The sequence below is a fragment of the Leuresthes tenuis genome, unplaced genomic scaffold (assembly GCF_036924035.1).
Source record: "Leuresthes tenuis unplaced genomic scaffold, fLeuTen1.0.hap1 SCAF_9, whole genome shotgun sequence".
NCBI lineage: Eukaryota > Metazoa > Chordata > Actinopteri > Atheriniformes > Atherinopsidae > Leuresthes > Leuresthes tenuis.
This window is the reverse complement of record NW_027325363.1, coordinates 2,355,898-2,376,262: the sequence shown is the minus strand read 5'-3', so window position 1 is coordinate 2,376,262 and position 20,365 is coordinate 2,355,898. Positions and strand designations below refer to the sequence as shown.

General features: G+C 43.1%; 1 protein-coding gene across 2 annotated transcripts in view; it reads left to right on the top strand.

Moving 5' to 3' along the window:
• The window catches only part of LOC140313902 (leucine-rich repeat and fibronectin type III domain-containing protein 1-like protein), a 167,187-nt gene that overhangs the window by 58,724 nt on the left and 88,098 nt on the right, over positions 1 to 20,365 (top strand). For both annotated transcript variants that reach the window (XM_072391888.1, XM_072391887.1), the window contains exon 2: positions 18,778 to 19,042. In XM_072391888.1, coding sequence (XP_072247989.1) covers positions 18,791 to 19,042 — 252 coding nt within the window. In that variant the 5' untranslated portion in view covers positions 18,778 to 18,790. The remainder of the gene's footprint in view (positions 1 to 18,777; positions 19,043 to 20,365) is intronic.

Sequence of the window (20,365 nt, the reverse complement as noted above, 5' to 3'; positions counted from 1 at the left end):
TCACCAGTGGAGCCAGAGATTTGTGAGTAATTTATAAACTTTATCACTTGTCTCATCTTCTGAATATAAGGAGGCGGACCTAAACAGAGCTGGAAAGGCACTTTTTTCTGGTGCAGAAACACAGAGCGTGTTTAAACCCGATGATGATGATGCAGAAAGCGTAATTATCTGCAAGCAGCGCTTTAGCATTGTCCCAGAACCACAGCTTCCACCACCAATCTCCACAGAGTTCTCTGTAAACCTCGTATCACCACAAAATACGGTAAAGAATACAAGGCAGCCGTGAAGGAGAAGGAAAACACATCAGTCAGCAACCAAGTTTCCAGCAGCACAAAGATAAAACGAACGTCTGTGACATCACAGCAACAACAGGCCTGACACTGTGAGGATCAGCAGCCTTTAAGTGATTCCCTCTAAGGCCCTGAAATAAAAACATGTTCTGTGACACCAAACTTTAATGGGTTTCAATTAAGTGCAATTAATGTTCTTGTTGAAAAATGAGAATCGAGATCTCACTTCACACGGAGAAGAATTACCTCCATTATAGCGACGATCGTGCAGTCTGTTGTGTGTGTCTGCTGCAGTCGAGGGTTTGATAAAACGAGTAAAAACAGGATGCTGAGGACCAAATGACTCAGACCAAATGAGTCAGAAACCGCAGGAAGAGATCAATAATTTACCTTTTACAACCTTATATTGAACATGATTTGTTTCACGACTTTTTTTTATTATTCGTGATGAGAATGATTAATAAAATGATTTAATAATAGTTTTAATAACATTGACACTCAGGTCTTTGTGTTGTTTTGTGAACTCATCAAACATCCCAAATCAGCCAATAATTAGTCTACTAGATAAGTCAGAAAATGACAGCGTGCATGGCTATAAGCGCACTCACATGAGCACGAACCAGCGGTAAACACGCCCTCCGCAGAGAGCTGATTGGACTTCCAAATGTCATCTTCATTTCTGCTGCAGTGAATGATGCAAAATTAGATTAAACGCATAATGTCCCATCAACAATCCTGTTTAACTTGTAAAATTATTTAAATGCAGTCCAGATGATGATGTTCAGCGACATAATTAAACAAGATGATGGTAAAAACAAAGTCAGTTGAATGATTATTTATCAGGTCAACCCTTGAAAAGCAGAGCGGCATGTGCCCTGGCCTCTGATGAGATGAACACACACACTTTTCCCTGCTGGAAACACACGATTTCCTCAAACCTCTCGAGTCACCTCAGTGAAAATGGAGTTTAAAAGTGAAGGAAGGCCAAACAGCTGCCTGCTGTGGTTGTGAATGTGTGACTGACTGCTCCGGTGTGTCAGAAGATGAACGAGGGTTCGGCGACGGGTGGAAGGTGCGACCTTAGAGGTTTATGTTTATGCATTTAGCTTTTATCCAAAGCGACTTATAGCAATAGGCAGATAGGGTAAGGGGGTCTTGCCTAAGGACCCCTACTGGAGACAGAACCTGTCATGGAGGGGATTTGAACCCAGATCTCCCACATGAAAGATGGCAATCATACCACTAAACTATCCTTTCCCAATTGGATCAAAGACACTATCCAGTCCCAACTGGATCAAAGACACTATCTTTTCCCAACTGGATCAAAGACACTATCCAGTCCCAACTGGATCAAAGACACTATCCTTTCCCAACTGGATCAAAGACACTATCCTTTCCCAACTGGATCAAAGACACTATCCTTTCCCAACTGGATCAAAGACACTATCCAGTCCCAACTGGATCAAAGACACTATCCTTTCCCAACTGGATCAAAGACACTATCCTTTCCCAACTGGATCAAAGACACTATCCAGTCCCAACTGGATCAAAGACACTATCCTTTCCCAACTGGATCAAAGACACTATCCTTTCCCAACTGGATCAAAGACACTATCCAGTCCCAACTGGATCAAAGACACTATCCTTTCCCAACTGGATCAAAGACACTATCCTTTCCCAACTGGATCAAAGACACTATCCAGTCCCAACTGGATCAAAGACACTATCCAGTCCCAACTGGATCAAAGACACTATCCTTTCCCAACTGGATCAAAGACACTATCCTTTCCCAACTGGATCAAAGACACTATCCAGTCCCAACTGGATCAAAGACACTATCCAGTCCCAACTGGATCAAAGACACTATCCTTTCCCAACTGGATCAAAGACACTATCCTTTCCCAACTGGATCAAAGACACTATCCTTTCCCAACTGGATCAAAGACACTATCCTTTCCCAACTGGATCAAAGACACTATCCAGTCCCAACTGGATCAAAGACACTATCCTTTCCCAACTGGATCAAAGACACTATCCTTTCCCAACTGGATCAAAGACACTATCCTTTCCCAACTGGATCAAAGACACTATCCAGCCCCAACTGGATCAAAGACACTATCCTTTCCCAACTGGATCAAAGACACTATCCTTTCCCAACTGGATCAAAGACACTATCCAGTCCCAACTGGATCAAAGACACTATCCTTTCCCAACTGGATCAAAGACACTATCCTTTCCCAACTGGATCAAAGACACTATCCAGCCCCAACTGGATCAAAGACACTATCCAGCCCCAACTGGATCAAAGACACTATCCAGCCCCAACTGGATCAAAGACACTATCCAGTCCCAACTGGATCAAAGACACTATCCAGTCCCAACTGGATCAAAGACACTATCCTTTCCCAACTGGATCAAAGACACTATCCTTTCCCAACTGGATCAAAGACACTATCCTTTCCCAACTGGATCAAAGACACTATCCAGTCCCAACTGGAGAGGTCCTACAAAGACATGAGATCCATGAGACTTCCACGAGTCTCTTTGCTCTAAAGAAAAACAGCAGATGACCAGATTTTTACTGCCACATTTTAAAGATGCTCATCTGTCTTTATGGAGCGTTTTGTCTCCTGTGGAAAGTTTTCCTTCAGCTTCAGCTCAAGTCAACAAACACTTGACATCTGTGACAGTATGTGGAGGCAGAGAATTAATCAGATTAATCAGCAGATTGTTATTAACGATCAGCCCGACATGTGAGTATAGCACCGATTAACAGGCTGTTGGCAACGCCGTGTTGTTACTGTGGAAGAATACCAGGAAAAAGAAGTTTCTTCATTACCAACAGCTGAAAGTTGATAGATGCATCGATAAAAAAAGAACCAACCATGGCTTGTTGGCCCTTAAATGTAGATTTCCCAGCTTTGGTGATTGACCTGTTTGCACAGCCGCAGTAGAGCTGATGGCGTGGACGCAGCCTCAGAAAGATGGCGAGCGTTTTACTGCGAGGTCAGTGCTGCACCCAGGTTAGTCCTCACATTTAAATAAGAGTGTGTGGAGAGTTTGGTTTCTTCATGGAAGCAGTTTTACTCATTTCTGAGCTGCTGATTGACACATTGACCAGCTGCCTTATTATTATTATTATTATGGTGATATAATTAGATAATATCAGTGAGATTGCTGCAATAAGCACTTATCTTAAAACTTAATAAGAAAACCATTGTCCTCTGGATCAGGCCATACGTTCTGAGCAATGACTGAAACACGATTTAGTTTTATAGCAGAGACTGGGAACGTGGTTATGTGTGAAAATCAGGCTGCTTACACTTCTGTCTTGCATAAAGTCTGGTTCTGCTGCTCAGTGGAAGCATCTCTAATTGTCATCAGTGAACCGTCATCACCATCTCTGTCTTTAACTCATCCTGATTGAGCTGCTGCCTGGCAGCGATAATGGTATTCCTGTTTGTTCAGTAGATGAGCTGTTCCCAGGGGAGTCTGGGAAATGCAAATGGTGTGATAATGACACACCATCATTAGAAATCCACCAAGATTAGCTCTTCCATCACCGCTTGAGAGCAGCACTAGAAATTAACTCAAGTTTCTGTGGCTCTCACTATTTTTGACAAACTCCACCTGTGAATGAGATGAGTGATTTCATTTTGAAGTTGATGTCTACATAAAGTACTTTCTTCTATAAAATCAGCTTATTTTTTTTTCAAGCTGAAGAAGTTCCTGCTTTTGAAATTGGTCTTGGTTCTGATTTTCACTCTCATGAATAATTCCAAATACATCCATTGCATCCCAAAGGTAATTGGACTTTTGCCTTTTTTGCTCATGAACTTTGGCACTAGATGATGAAAACGTGTTTATGTTTCTGCTTTTAGCAGACGCTTTTATCCAAAGCGACTTACAAATGAGGATATAGCATTACAGCTAACATCAAAGCTAACAATAAGCTACATAGAAGGAACCCAGGAGTCCGACTCTGTCAGAGGGGACAGAGTAGAGATAGGGTGCAGGCATAGAAGGAAGAGCAGAAAGATAAAGTGCAGAGATAGAGGGGGTAGGGAAGTACAAGGTAAGTGCTGGGATAGGAGATGCTCTCTGAAGAGCTGGGTTTTCAGGAGCTTCTTGAAGATAGACAGGGACGCCCCTGTTCTGGTAGCGCTCGGTAGGTCATTCCACCATCGTGGGACGACACATGAACAGAGTTTGGATTGTCTTAGGCGTGGTGTAGGAGCTGCTAGACGACAATCCTGGGACCAACGGAGGGACCCAGTTGGGACAGAAGCCTTTGCAAGAGCATTCAAGTAGATGGAGCCGCTCCATTAAGCTCTTTGTAGCTAACATCAGGGACTTGGATCTGATGCAGGCGGCTAAGGGCAGCCAGAGGAGCTCAATGAACAGAGGGGGGACGTGTTCTTTTAGGCTGATCCAAGACCAGACGCACCGCCGCGTTCTGGACCATCTGCAGAGGTTTCACAGGCTGGAGACCAGTTAGGAGACCAGTTAGGAGACCAGTTAGGAAACCAGTTAGGAAACCAGTTAGGAAACCAGTTAGGAGACCAGTTAGGAGACCAGTTAGGAGACCAGTTAGGAGAGCATTGCAGGAGTCAAGGTGGGAGATGACCATGGCCTGCACCAGGAGCTGGGGGGCATGTTGGGTCAGGTATGGTCTGATCTTTCTGATGTTTAGTAATGCAAAGCGGCACGAACGAGTAACCGAGGTAACGTGATCTTTGGAGGTTAGTTGGTCATCAATCATGACACACAAGTTTCCAGCAACCTTTGATGGAGCAAGAGATTCAGTTTGGATGCAGATGCTGTGGTGTTTGGTTGGTTTGGCTGGGAAGACCAGCAGCTCAGTTTTTGGGAGGTTAAGTTGGAGGTGATGGGCTTTCATCCATGTTGATGTGTCAGAGAGACGGTCTGAGATTCGTGGACAGGTCACCCGTCCAAATGAGAAAAACAACCACTCACTCCTGGGGTCAGTTTGAAATGATGGACACAGAAAGAAGCCAATGTAGAGGGGAGTGCTAACCGCTAGGAGAGCGTTGCAGTAGTCAGGGCGGCACCAGGAGCTGGGGGGCGTGTTGGGTCAGGTATGGCCTCATCTGTTACTGACTGAACACATGACCCAGGATCTCCATCTCTGCTTTCACACAGTCCTTTTTAAAGCTTTCAAGATCCAGATATTTAGTTAAATATCAAGTCGTATCAGGTCCATCCATCAATGTTCCTCCACATATTTGAGGTTGGGTTTCAACAGCCAGAGTAGGATATCCCCAAAGTAGGTATGCTCCTTCTCCTCCTTCTGCTTGATACCAAGGCCTTCCGATACCAGATGAGATATCTAATCTCTCCAGTAACTACTGGTCAACCCGGGACCTCCTTGAGCAAACCCACAAAAAACTCCATCTGGGACACAGATGCACAAAACCACTTTTACTTGCTCTTTTCAACAGAAAGGACGTAAAATCTCTCCCCACGACTCTAACTTTCCAGACCCTCCTCGATGCCCGAGCCCAGCAACCTCAAAGCATGTAGGACACAGAAGTCTTTCCATAACTATGCAAAGCAATTCTCGCTTGGCCTTCACAATGCAAACCAAAAACCACTTGGATGCCCTCGCTTATTAACCCAATTAATCTCCTGCTTCCAGCAGAGCTCTGAAAAACCGTGTACATTTGGGTGTTTCAGCGAGGTTCAGTGTGAAAATGTAAGTTTTAGAAGCACAAAACCACTTTTACTCGCTCTTTTCAACAGAAAGGACGTAAAATCTCTCCCCACGACTCTAACTTTCCAGACCTGCCTCGATGCCCGAGCCCAGCAACCTCAAAGCATGTAGGACGCATGTAGGCTCTGAAAAACCGTGTACATTTGGGTGTTACAGCGAGGTTCAGTGTGAAAATGTAAGTTTTAGAAGCCCGGCACTGTTCAGGTTAGGAACCAAACAGTAGGCTTCCACCACATTTTGTGCAGCTCCAGAGAAGGAACATGCACCTCAGCAACAATTGCCCTCAATCCTGTGATCAAACAGGAGCAAACACAATGAGTTTTCTGGAGAAAATCCAAAAATATATTGATTTGGAGAAGTGAAATGTGTGATGAAAGGCTTATTAGATTTAAATTTTTCATTAAATGTGAAGCGTGTTTCTGTAAGACTTTGATCTGGAGCCTTTGAGGCTGATTCCACAGTGCTGCTGATGAGCTGCGCTCACACTGAGCAGAGCGGCTGGACAGTGATTGATATCGGCTGCAGCCGCATTAATATGAATGCAGTGGAAAGTTCAGCATCAGTGATTGGCACAGTGAGAGCTTTGCATTCCTAACACAGCCTCATATTTAGTCTGTCTACTAAATATGAGAAGGAGCCGGTGATGTCTCCAAATGTGTGGAGGAATGACAAATATTCCAGCTCCGAGGCCTTTGACTCTTAACAATGTTTTAGCATGAACTAATTAATAAATCAACACCAGTTCAACCTTTAAATAGTTAATTGAGTCCTAGTTTGTGATTCTAGTCTTACTGCACTTACAAATTGTAGAATAACTCAAAAACTGCTGTTAGATTTAACGCCATTAAGCATCAAATTCCTGTTAAATCTGCCATAATACATTAGAATAACTAAATAACCATGAGTAGAAGGTCCTGGAGAAATCAGCAGGTTTGTCATTAGATTGGAGCTCAGGTTGAAATATCTGATGTAAATGTGACGAAGTGGTTGGATTCAAGCAATTTCAATGTGCTTTAAATAACAAAGTAATTAGTTTTAGGTCTTGGAATTGATAAACTGAAGCATTATCAGCCAGTATTCAACAATATTCTGTATTATATTATTATATAATTATATATTATTATATAATCTAATAGATCTAATATATATATATTATATTATATAACAGATATATCAGGATTAAACATCATCATCTGCTGTGCTCCCATCCTTTGGAGGCCTGTGGTTTGGTCCCAGACTCTGATCCTTCCATCTCACTGCATGCTAACACTGCGTCTCTAAGAATATTTGTAAAGGGTTTTCCATCCAGCGTATGATTCAGAGCACAGTGAGAGCCCCACCTTCACACTTTGACTATTCTACATGTGAAAGGGCTTCATATTCACAGATAAGAGGCTGCCGCACTCTTCTCTGCAACTTTCTTCCAATGACACAAGTAGAAAACTTTATCTTTAACTTGTCTTTGATGCTCCTGGAGATATTCTACTCACTTTGCCTTTTAGGTGCTGTTAGAAAAATTCTCTCAAAATTAGGCTCAGAGTCGCTGGATACGATTAACACAAAACATTTATTTCTTGCAAGAAAGAGACAAGTCGGCACAACCTGTCAGGAAGCTGCTCAGAGTTGTCTGACTAACAAAATGGTGCTATTGATATTTATATTGTTTATGCTTGCTGGCCACACAATGCTATGGGAAAGAGACGTTCAATGTTATGGGAAAAGACATGACTCGCCATTTAATGTTATGGGAAGACGAGTTCAGACAGTCAAAAACACTTTTTCTTGCTACACAGTATTATGAGAACCAAAAGACAGGAGGAGCCCCCCCCCCCCCCATCACAGAAACTCTTATTCTTGCAGCTTTTCTCATTGTATAACTATATAATTTTTCTACCAATATATCAAAAGAAAGAAATATTTATCTATCTATTGGCTTTCATGATAACAATACATTTCCCCCACTTTATGTAATTTCTTTATTGGTTATGTTTTTACACACACTGTCTTTGTTTTTCCTCTTGAGAAACAGACCTGATCCACATGGAAATGCTGAACATGTGAATGTAACCAGCTCAGCTAAAGTAGAAGCAGGCTGGCATTTTGTGGTTATCTGAATGTTAACTCAAAAAGAGTACAGCAAACACCCTCATTAGTCTTTTAGTTTGAGTTCCAGAAATCACAGTGTGCTATGATCATACTATAAGCATCACAGAAACTCTTATTCTTGCAGCTTTTGCAGCTGAAACATTATTGGATATTTGTTGTTTTTATTGATTTTAATGATGAATAAACTCTCATTGACTGTGGAACGCTCTCTCAGGAATGAGATCCTTCCCCAAGTGGAGGAGTTCAAGTATCTCTGGGTCTTGTTCACAGTGAGGAACGAATGGATCGGTGCAGCGTCTGCAGTGTTGCTCTGCAGCGACCCGTCGCTGTGAAGAAGGAGCTGAGCCAGAAGGTGAAGCTCTCTATTTACTGGTCAGTCTACGTTCCCATCCTCACCGATGGTCCCGAGCTGTGGGTAGAGACCGAAAGAACGAGATCATGAATACAAGCGAAGGAAATGGGCTTCTGGGCTCTCCCTTAGAGATAGGGTGAGAAGCTCAGTCATCCGGGAGGGGCTCGGAGTAGAACCGCTGCTCCTCCAGAGAGGAGTCAGATGAGGTGGCATCTGGTTAGGATGCCCCCTGGACGCCTCCCTGGGGAGGTGTTCTGGGCCCGTCCCACTGGGAGGAGACCCCGGGAAGACCCAGGACACGTTGGAGAGACTATGGCCTGGGAACGCCTCGGGGTCCCCCCAGAAGAGCTGGAGGAGGTGGCCCTCTGCATTTGACCTCTCACAGAAACCATAGCAACTTAATTGTTGATGTGTTACACTGCCCCTTTGTTCAAAAGCTGAATTGCATCTTGGAAACGTTGAATTAGTTTCTGAGGCTGTGTTTAAAGGTTTTCACAAGTTTACAGCCCAAACTGTTGTAATATACATTTGAATCCTGACTACACATTAAGCTTTAAAAGATGTGGATGTCAGTGATGAGTTGGTATTTATTTGTTTTCCCGGAGTTAAGCCAGATAATTTTCACGACTTTATTTACTATAGCAAAAAACTGACCAGTATGGAGGACTGAAACTGCCGTTATCAGCAAAAAATACATCTATGACTAAATACATAAGTTTATATGATGATAAATGCTACCAAAATTGAAAAAACACCTGGGTTTGTCTGTTAAAGCTGCTGCCCCCCCGACCCCCGGAGAAGCAGCAGCTAATAGATGGATAACTGTGGAACTTAAACAGCTGCTGCGTCGCCTATCTTTGCAGAAGGATAACTGACAAAATGCAGCTTTGGAGCAGTACCATGTGCATCTAAAGGTGACAGCAATGAGGTCCCCAGTGTTTCCTAAACAGACCCACAAAAGAAGGCTCAAAGGCATCAGAATGTGAAGGGTTAGAAATGAGAATGTGTCTGTGCTGATAGCCACGATGCCCTAAAACGGGGATTTAATCTCCAGTCTTTGACTGTCAGAGTGTTGTGCTGTTGAGTCCCAGCAGAAATAAGATGCTTAGTCAGAAACTGGAATAAATTCCTCGCCGGTGGCTTAAATCTGCTGACTGAGACAAAGCACAAGTGACACAATACATGTCTTGGGTTTTATTGTTTATTGATACATCCCACAACATCCTGAGGCCATTTATTTGGGTAGAGGTGACTGGTGAGTCGTGGGATTTGTGCTCTTATGCTTATTTATTTGCTCCGTCATTAAATGATCAAATCATTACATGAAATACATTAAATAATGATCTCCAGTGATGACTCAGAGTGAGAGAGATTTGACAAGAGAGGCTCCTTTTAGTGGTTTAAATGGCTGCGCGACAGCTCCTGGTTAAAGTTAAAGCTGCCATTTTCATGTGACCTGTAATAAGCATAATGCTGATGGCATTTAAATATAAATGACATGACATCCGGTCTACCGATGCATTGTGACCCATTAACATGTCACCAGTAAAGCAGCCGATGACTGACGTTCATTTAAATGCATTTTTGGCATCTTGTATTCACTCTTTTTCACAGAAGTATATAGATTAAATTGAGCAAAACTAGTTTCTCCTTCTGTAAGCTGAGTTTGTTCCAAAAATGCTGCCATAATTTAGCAGAAAACACTGTTTTTCTTTCATGCTTCGCTGTGCATGTCGTGATTGATGTCGATAATTGGACTGCAGCGTCAACATGTGACTGTATTATTAAAGCCTGAGTCTTCCTGCAGAGGGGCTGATGATAGAAACTGTTCAGAACCCCCCAGATCAAGGAGTTCAGCTTCATAAAAGGCAGCGATAGAGGTTTGGTTACCAATTTGGTCACTTTATTATCTTATATTAACTTTTCAGCCATCCTTCCAGTACGTTCCACTTATCCGAGGTCGGTTGCAGAGGGAATTGGGCCAGAAGGGAACCTAGATATCCCTTTGTTCCCTTGGTCCAGCTTCTCCCGGGGGATCCTGAGACATTCCCAGGCCAGAAGGGATTAAAAAATCTCTCCAGTGAGTTCTGGTTCTGCTCCAAGGCGTCATCCAGGTTGGACAGGAGCAGCTCCCTCCCTCCTTAGGCTGAGCGCAGCCACCCTCTGAAGCAAACTCCTGACTCTGTGACCATAGATGAGGGTTTGAACAAAGATGGACTCCTTCTTCATCACAACGAACCGGAGCAGCGCCCTCATTACTGCTGACGGAGCCCCGATCCGTAACTTTCACTCCCGAGATGCTTAAACTCCTCTGTTTAAGGCAGAGACTCATCCCTGACCTAACCCTAACCTTCACAAAGCCTTTGCCATTTAATAAGCTTTAGTTATAAGGTAATAAGACCCCACGGGTAAACAAAAACACTCTGAAAACAAAGAAAAGAGACTCAGATTGATCAGGTTGAGCTGAGGTAAAAAGTCACAGTGGAAACTGAATCTTTAAACAATATATTATGAGTAAGATATGCAATAACAAGTCAATAAAACTTAAAAAAGTCCCTTCAAATAGCAGCCTCCACCTGCTGATCTCCAGACAAACGCCACCTGATGACACAGGCCAGCCAACATTTACCCTCCTGCAGCAAACTGTGCAGAAATGTAACTAATGTGAAAGCAAGAAGCTGCTTCCAGATTAAAACAGGGATTTACAGTAGATTGAATCCATAAACCATGATCATTTAAAACAGCATGGATTCCTATAGGCTATGTGCAGAACATTCAGTACACATTTTTTCGGCCATTTACTAGAAATAATTTACAGTGTTACATTTTGCATTGTCTAGCGCATTGAATATAGAATATTGAATATAGCACAGACATTCATAGGGGCATATTTCGGGGAAAAAGGCTGCATTTCATCATTGAAACATGAAAATTTCATAAAAATTCTATAATCCAAGATGGCCGCCAGCCCATGACATCATAATATGCAAATTAGGTGTGTCAATTTGCTTCCTACATAAACTTAACATTTCTCTGAATTACAGAAAGTCTCTATCTCCTATCAGTTTTATGATAAAGCCTTTTGAGATTTATTTGTCAAAATCAAGGATTTTCAAAAAAACCTCTGGCGCCTAAAGGGTTAATGATGCATTTAATCTGATTCAGGTGCGTTGAAGCAGGGAAACGTCTAAAACCTGCCGGACAGCGGCCCTCGAGGACCGGAGTTTGACATCCCTGCTATAGGCAGAACATTCAGTTCTCCTAACATACTTGGATCAGATTTAAAGGTCCACCTCTCTGCAGAAGCACATTGCATTGGTATGGATGTGAGGTTCAGTCTGTTTTAATATGTGTGAAAGCAGCTCTGACATCTTTCACTCGTGCATCATCATCATCCTTTGGCCCTATGGATGTTGGTTATTATTGATTTTAATCCGGTTTCGAACGCATCATCCAAGGATCAGCAGCAGCAGGCTGAGTGTGTCGAAGCAGCCAAAGTGAGACGGAGATGATGTGGCAGAACTGGAAAGCTCAGCTTCTCACTCCCGCTGCCAGAGACGTCACGATCAGTCTGGAAAACACTCTCTGCATTAAACTCTTTGTAGAAATACAGGCTTTATTATAATCGGGTCACACTGAGATCAGAACAAAGGGCAAAATGATGTGTCGTTACCAAACGTGACGTAACTTAACATAACACCAATGGACAGCTTTGAGTACAGCAGCTGCAGCGAGGGCATCTCATGTGGGTGTCTCCTAACGCGATAAGCTGAGATTTAAAGACCGTGTTTATGCTACAGTTCTGGGAACCATCTCAGCCTGAACCTTTGTGAGTTAACGCTGCTTTATTTTCTGTAAACAGCCTCACAAGAGCGCTAATTTTACTGTGTGTGTGCGGCACATTCATTCATTTTCAATGTGATAAAACAGCATTCATGAAGTGTATAAGACACAATCTCACTTTAAATTATCCCATCATGGCTGAATCCTTATGTCCAAATGTACTTGGACCACAGGGGGTTTAGTTCGGTCCAACTTAGTCATTTCTTTCCTAAAATCAGATCGAGTCAACATCTTTTACCGTGTTCGTATCTGAGCAACAGGATGATAAATGCTGAGACCCAAGGCTTTGTGTTAATGTCTTCACATGTCAGGGCTTTTCCTGTTGATCCGTGCAGAACATCTGAAGATTCAATTTGTATAGCAGCCTATCTCTTTATTTATTATGTGATGCCCAACACTGAGCAGCTGCTACTGACAGTAAAGTCAAAAAGTCCAGGGTTTAGGCAGTAAAGCCACTTGGTGAAGCCTAAAATACATTCTTCTGTCGCTTTAATTGGCACTTTTTCGCTCATTATGACGACATTGTGTCACTTCCTTGCTGAGTTGAGGAAATCCCTTGGTTAGGGTTAGAAATTAATCCCCCACTTTCACTTTAAAGGACCCTGTTTCAACACCTCACGTGCAGTTCCTCTCACGACCACTAGGGGTGGTCTTTGAACGTAATTGATAGGGTTTTTCGTTCTTATTAACGAAGTCCCACCTTAAACAGAAAGAACCACACAAGAGATCAATATAAAGTTCAGCTTTTGCAAAAGGGGACAGGTTTATGTGTCTAAGCAAGCTCCAGCAATCTCCGACTCCCTCTGTGCAGCAGCCTGGTTTTATTCAGAGATAAGAAAAGGGGAGGAGCTTTACAAAACAAAAGGTTGCATAGAAACTTCAGAACGTGTGAATCTGTCCAACATTTAGAAACACATCTGCAACTTCAGAGTGTGAGATTTTAACGATAATCATTCAAAAAGATACATCTTCAAACTAGTTTAACTAGTTTGAACTCAGTTAAACTCAGTTGACCTCCGGAAGGCTCCGTCCTGAAGCATCTCCTTTGTTCATACTCACACATTTCACCATCACATGATTAGAACTAATGCAGAATAAGATCCATACATGATTTTTATGGCATAGCATATGAGTGCAATTAAAGCACAGGAATATAACTGTAAAACAGGGTTTATCAGGAGATAACAACTAAAAACTCTAACAGTAATCTTAGGTCGTATTGTTGCACAAACGAATGACTCATTGGGGTCATTTTAGGGCAGCCATGATGTCATCACATCACTTTTCACCCTCATGTAACAGTTATTATATCTTTCTGACAGTTTCAAGTAATGCATACATTAGTATTTTGTGATTTTGGACTTTGGACACCACAAAGTGAAGTAATTTTGCAGTTTTTGAGAGTTTGATGTCTCCTAAAGTGCAAAGAACTGCTTTAACATAACTCTGAAGCCCGTTCTTTAGTTGCTTGCTGTGTGTATAATGGAAAATGTATTCTGGGAATGCATTCGTTAACGATGAGCTTCTGCAGATCAGAATTGGATGTAGATGTAAGAACTAAAAGAAATTCAAACTAGAAAATGGAAAAGTCGTGTTTTGTTCATTAAACTTTGATCCATTTGTAAGCCACTGCCAGAAAAAGATTGAGACAAAGAAGAAATGAGTTGCAGGATGTTTCCAGAGTGACGGCCGTGAAGGTTTCCTTTCTGCTTCAGTTCTGACACTAATTTAGACCTCTCAGGCTGTCGTTCTTTGTTTCTTTCTGCTGTGTTGTTGCCACAGTCGACCAATCACATCAGAACGGTGGCCTTCCTCTTCTCCCAGCCTTCATTCTGCACATTTCAAAGATGCAGCACAACACAACATCCCCACCAGCTGGCCGGAAATGGCGTTTTCTTTCCTTCTCTGCTCGGCGTCTTCCATATTTTCCTTTCTTTGACATGTTTGTTCACTCTGTCTCCTCTCCTTTGGCTTTCATTCCATCAGCCTTTCCTCTATCACCCTGATTTAAACATTTTCCCCCAATCTTCACATCCTTCCTGCTCTGTGGTGATGTTTTTCTTGCTGTTTGCTCAGGAGTCAGACAAAATAATGAGCCCCAGCCTCCTCTGTTATTCTAAGACATTTTTATATAACTACTTTGTTTCTGTGGATGTAACATTATTGTTGACTTCCTCTTCCTGTTCATGCAGCTGCACTGGATTCACCATCAGGTCCACGTGGATCTAAAAACCCTTCTATTCATACTGCATATATTTCTCTAACGTTTGCTCTGGTTTTTATCTCTAAATGCAGGTACATTCTCATATTTCTTTGTTCATAAACAGCTTCTGGTTCTATCCCAGATAACGCCCCCACTCTCAGTTCTCCCCGCTTATCTCCGATTGGCTCATCTCTCATGCTGTTGTGGCTGTCAGCTCATAACAGCTGTCAGACTCACCAGCTCCCATGATGTTAAGATCTGCTGGTGTGATATTTTACTCCAGGCAGAAAAAACAACTAGTGGGTAATACATCCAATTTCTATCTCCGCTTAATCTAACTGAGAGGCGCGATGGGGCTGGAGCATATCCCAGCTGTCATTGGGCGAGAGGCAGGGTACACCTGGACAGGTCGGCAGTCCATCACACTCACTTCTAGGGATGATTTCGAGTCACCAGTTAACCTAACATGCATGTTTCTGGGCGGTGGGAGGAAGCCGGAGAGAACCCACACATCCTCCTGCATTGTTTTAGAGTCCTGGGTTGGGATTAAGGACTAAATTTTTGGCTTATTATGTTCATCTCACTCCAGCAAAACCCTTTCTATCAACTTTCCACGGCTCAACTGATTGTGGTGCACCACAGGGCTCCATCCTTGGCCTCCTGTTCTTTTTTTACATGCAGCCTCTTGGCAGCTTATTCGAGACCACAATAACGTTACTGTTTTTACGCTGATGACTGTCAGCTGTACATGATAAAACCCACAGATCCCAGCAGCCTTGCTAACCTCACAGCTTGTTTTTCTGTAAATAATTCCTGGATAGCCGAAAATAACAATAAGAGATCATTCTGTTTGGTCCCCAAATTCTTTCAAAGAGCTGCCCAAACCATGTCCATTTGCTTTTTCCCTGAAAATACTTGTTGTGGTCAGAAAAAACAGATTCAAAGCGGGAATTAAGATGCTGATGCTTCATTGCTACCTGCTGTTAATTTAAAGGAAAGTTTGAACCTAACAGGCAGACCTGTGAAACTCAATCATCACGCAAATTAAAATGTCTACTTCCAATCATACATTTCATTATCATAAGGGAAATAGGACCAAGTCGCTCACCATCCTCTGTTCGTTTTACAGACGGCACGTCCCACATGGACACACGTACATGCATTTTTAAACGTGCTCTTTCTGATTATGAATAAGATTGAGATGAAACAACCTTGACAAATAGAAGTGAGAATGACTGGAGGACAACTGTGTGAAAATAGATGAGAGTTTGAAGACTGGATAGATGAATGAAAGAGGAACATATCAGTCTGCAAAGGTGCAGGAGGGGGGAAGATGGAGAGGGAAATGATATGCAGAGATGGATGAATGAATGATGTTATAGGAATGGAAATGTAGAAACAGAAGGATGGATGAAGGCAGCGGTTGTGATGGGAGAGAAGACGGATGAAAGGAAGGTGGGGAAAGAGAAATGAAGGGATGGCTGGTATGTCAGAGGAGAGAAATACATCTGGAAACAGCTGAAAAGAGTGAAGGAGGGATGATGCAGGCAAAGAGATAAGTGGAGGAGTGGAGAAAAGAAGCAATGCAATTGAAATGAGAAGCACTTTCACTCGAGAAGCAAGTGATCAAAAGAGGAGAGGACGACAGAGATGGAGGAGTGCCTGTCGCTGGGAAAGAAGCTGCTTTGCATTTTTCTCACGCTAAGCTGGCCTGACTAAACAAATTAAATCTGTTCTCAGAGCAGCACTGTTCCTCTGAGACCCAGCATCTCGCTGCAGCTGAATTCAGCAGCTAAACCCATCTGAAAGTAATCTCATAAATCAGCATACATTCGCTGGGATAATTGGTGATGTGGCCGTAAACAAGTGGGGAGGATTGGTCACCTCTGTCTCCTTTCTTTTAACCCGTTTGTCTCGTGATCCACACCCAACCAAACTCATGTTTAGTTGTGACGATTTGCCGCAATGATCATCAGAAACCCAAGTTACTGATGAGCTGTGCTCCCCGTCTGCAGTGGACTGGAGCAGATGGATCACAAGGTTAAATAACCCAGCAGTTCTTCCAATGCTACGCAGCAAAGAGGAGCTTTTAAAAGGAACCCAACTCAAAATGTCACTCTTATGTGGAGGTACCACTGATGCTGAGCTGGATGTTGGAGTTCTGGAGAGACAGATGCTGCCATCAAGGTGATGTCTTTTCCCGGGAGGTCTGTGGTTATTTCAGCAGGACGATGTGTCCTCGGCTGCCTGCCTGCAGGCCACATCTGTCTCCTGCTGCAGATGTTGGAGCATCATGAAGAGGAGAACCAGACAACAGCAACCAGCTGAAATCTGGGATTCAGCAGGAATGGACTCAGATTCCTGTGAAAAACTCAGTTCAAAGCATTAAAAAGAGTCATTAAAGGAAGCTGAATGCCTGCAGTCCACATCTGTCTCCTGCTGCAGATGTTGGAGCATCATGAAGAGGAGAACCAGACAACAGCAACCAGGGACTGCTGAGCAGCTGGAATCTGGGATTCAGCAGGAATGGACTCAGATTCCTGTGAAAAACTCAGTTCAAAGCATTAAAAAGAGTCATTAAAGGAAGCTGAATGCCTGCAGTCCACATCTGTCTCCTGCTGCAGATGTTGGAGCATCATGAAGAGGAGAACCAGACAACAGCAACCAGCTGAAATCTGGGATTCAGCAGGAATGGACTCAGATTCCTGTGAAAAACTCAGTTCAAAGCATTAAAAAGAGTCATTAAAGGAAGCTGAATGCCTGCAGTCCACATCTGTCTCCTGCTGCAGATGTTGGAGCATCATGAAGAGGAGAACCAGACAACAGCAACCAGCTGAAATCTGGGATTCAGCAGGAATGGACTCAGATGAACCACTAAAAACACTGAATATCTGTTTCTGTCGAAGAAGGGTGTGGCACTGATTCCACACCCTTCCTACTGTTGTTCTTCCCTTTCTCATCTGCCTCTCTCCTCTTAGTTAAAGACGACCTCCAAGCCAGGGAGCATCCTCCAAACCCCCTGCTGTAGATCCTACCTCAGGCTTTCAGACTTTATGGCAATCCTGCTCATTCTACTAATGAAGAACGGTTTAAACTGCGCTTTAAAGGCCTGACATGACGGATTCGATGTTTCGGTTGTTTGTTTAATTAGCTGACCCAGCCGAAAGAAACTTTTACAGGATTTGAGCAATGAGCCAAGAAAGTGAGAAGCCCCACGGGTGCAGAACTCTGCCAGACCTCACATTCACCTGGAATTCATTCATGATCAAACCTCTGTGACAAATCCTGAAAATTCCCTTCGAAGTGAGCGAGTTCCAGTTGTCACTCATTATTTCTTGAATGATTCCCATCTTGTGCGTTTTCGTCAATTAGACATTTAGGTGTCGTCTCTCCCGATCATTCATCTCATTGAGATCCATGCCCCGTCCTCTTCACCGTCACGGGGAAACAAACAGGCTTCCTGCTCTGCATTCTGCGCTGCAGCTTGAATTTTTCAGAGCTCTAAATAAGAGTCTTTCTTCCTTTTGTTATTTGCTTTCGACCCTCCTGCCATCGCTCTTCCAGCTCGGTGGAACTTTTCAGAAAGTGTACAGGCGGGAGTCCACCGGAGGAGCTGAATGACTGGATATGTTGGCATGATTTATCATTCCTTCTTATGTTTTCTGTGCTGTTCTTCTTGTCTGAGTTTATTCAGGCTGAGCTGAACGTGGAAACCACAGGGAGAGAAATCAGTGTCAGCGTAAATGTATTCCTTTATTGACTCGGCTGGGAAAGTTGGACATTTAAATGCAGAGAAGAATCTATTAAATTTATGAAGCAAGACGGACATAATTTCTTCTCCTCAGTGTTCTCTTTAGATTGTAATCATTAGAGTGCAGTGAGCTTAATTGATGATATAAGTGCTGTTTACTCTCACTTGCAGACAACTTACTCAGCAGAGAAAAGCATGCTCTGCAGCCAGAAACTTTCTTTAATTTACCACCTCTGCTGTTCCTCCTCTTTCTCTGATGTTTTTACTGGAAAAGTTTTTGTGGAGAAGCATAAAGAAGGGATTGCTGTGATGTTCAGAGCTGTGAGAAAGGCTGGAAACTGCGCAGATGAACACATTAGTTGCGTATTTTCGTCCCTTTGTGTCCTTTCACATGGGGCCACAGCGATAGTCGTGTCAGTGGGAGCCAGACTGAGTAAATCGCCACCTTTGATGCCTCCCACTAATTCAGTTTTTCTTTTCTTTGTTTCTCTCTTGCAGCAGGCCGGTAGCCATGGATCCCGTCTCGTCGTCGGTCTGCCTTCTCCTCATCCTCCTGTCCTTCCTCCCCTCCTGCTTCTCCTCCATGCTTTGTCCAAAACGGTGCACCTGCCAGAATCTGATGCCGTCCTACACGGTGCTGTGCGCCAAGACGGGCCTCCTCTTCGTCCCACCGAACATCGACCGGCAGACGGCCGAGCTCAGGCTGATGGACAACTTCATCACCACCCTGAGGCACCGGGACTTCGCCAACATGTCCAGCCTGGTCAGAGCCCAGTTGTCTCAACACCTTCACGCTCAGTTTGATGCTCAGGGATTTCTGCAGCAGTAGGATGACAATGTCTTTTCTTTTCAACTCTGAATCATCAGTTGACATAAACTCTAAAGCAGGGATGTCAAACTCCGGTCCTGGAGGGCCGCTGTCCTGCAGGTTTTAGATGTTTTCCTGCAGGTTTTAGATGTTTTCCTGCAGGTTTTAGATGTTTTCCTGCAGGTTTTAGATGTTTTCCGGCAGGTTTTAGATGTTTTCCTGCAGGTTTTAGATGTTTTCCTGCAGGTTTTAGATGTTTTCCTGCAGGTTTTAGATGTTTTCCTGCAGGTTTTAGATGTTTTCCTGCAGGTTTTAGATGTTTTCCGGCAGGTTTTAGATGTTTTCCTGCAGGTTTTAGATGTTTTCCTGCAGGTTTTAGATGTTTTCCTGCAGGTTTTAGATGTTTCCCTGCAGGTTTTAGATGTTTTCCTGCAGGTTTTAGATGTTTTCCTGCAGGTTTTAGATGTTTTCCTGCAGGTTTTAGATGTTTCCCTGCAGGTTTTAGATGTTTTCCGGCAGGTTTTAGATGTTTTCCTGCAGGTTTTAGATGTTTTCCTGCAGGTTTTAGATGTTTTCCTGCAGGTTTTAGATGTTTCCCTGCAGGTTTTAGATGTTTTCCTGCAGGTTTTAGATGTTTTCCTGCAGGTTTTAGATGTTTTCCTGCAGGTTTTAGATGTTTCCCTGCAGGTTTTAGATGTTTTCCTGCAGGTTTTAGATGTTTCCCTGCAGGTTTTAGATGTTTTCCTGCAGGTTTTAGATGTTTTCCTGCAGGTTTTAGATGTTTCCCTGCAGGTTTTAGATGTTTCCCTGCAGGTTTTAGATGTTTTCCTGCAGGTTTTAGATGTTTTCCTGCAGGTTTTAGATGTTTCCCTGCAGGTTTTAGATGTTTTCCTGCAGGTTTTAGATGTTTTCCTGCAGGTTTTAGATGTTTTCCGGCAGGTTTTAGATGTTTTCCTGCAGGTTTTAGATGTTTTCCTGCAGGTTTTAGATGTTTTCCTGCAGGTTTTAGATGTTTTCCTGCAGGTTTTAGATGTTTCCCTGCAGGTTTTAGATGTTTTCCTGCAGGTTTTAGATGTTTTCCTGCAGGTTTTAGATGTTTTCCTGCAGGTTTTAGATGTTTTCCGGCAGGTTTTAGATGTTTTCCTGCAGGTTTTAGATGTTTTCCTGCATCTTTTAGATGTTTTCCTGCAGGTTTTAGATGTTTCCCTGCAGGTTTTAGATGTTTCCCTGCAGGTTTTAGATGTTTTCCTGCAGGTTTTAGATGTTTTCCTGCAGGTT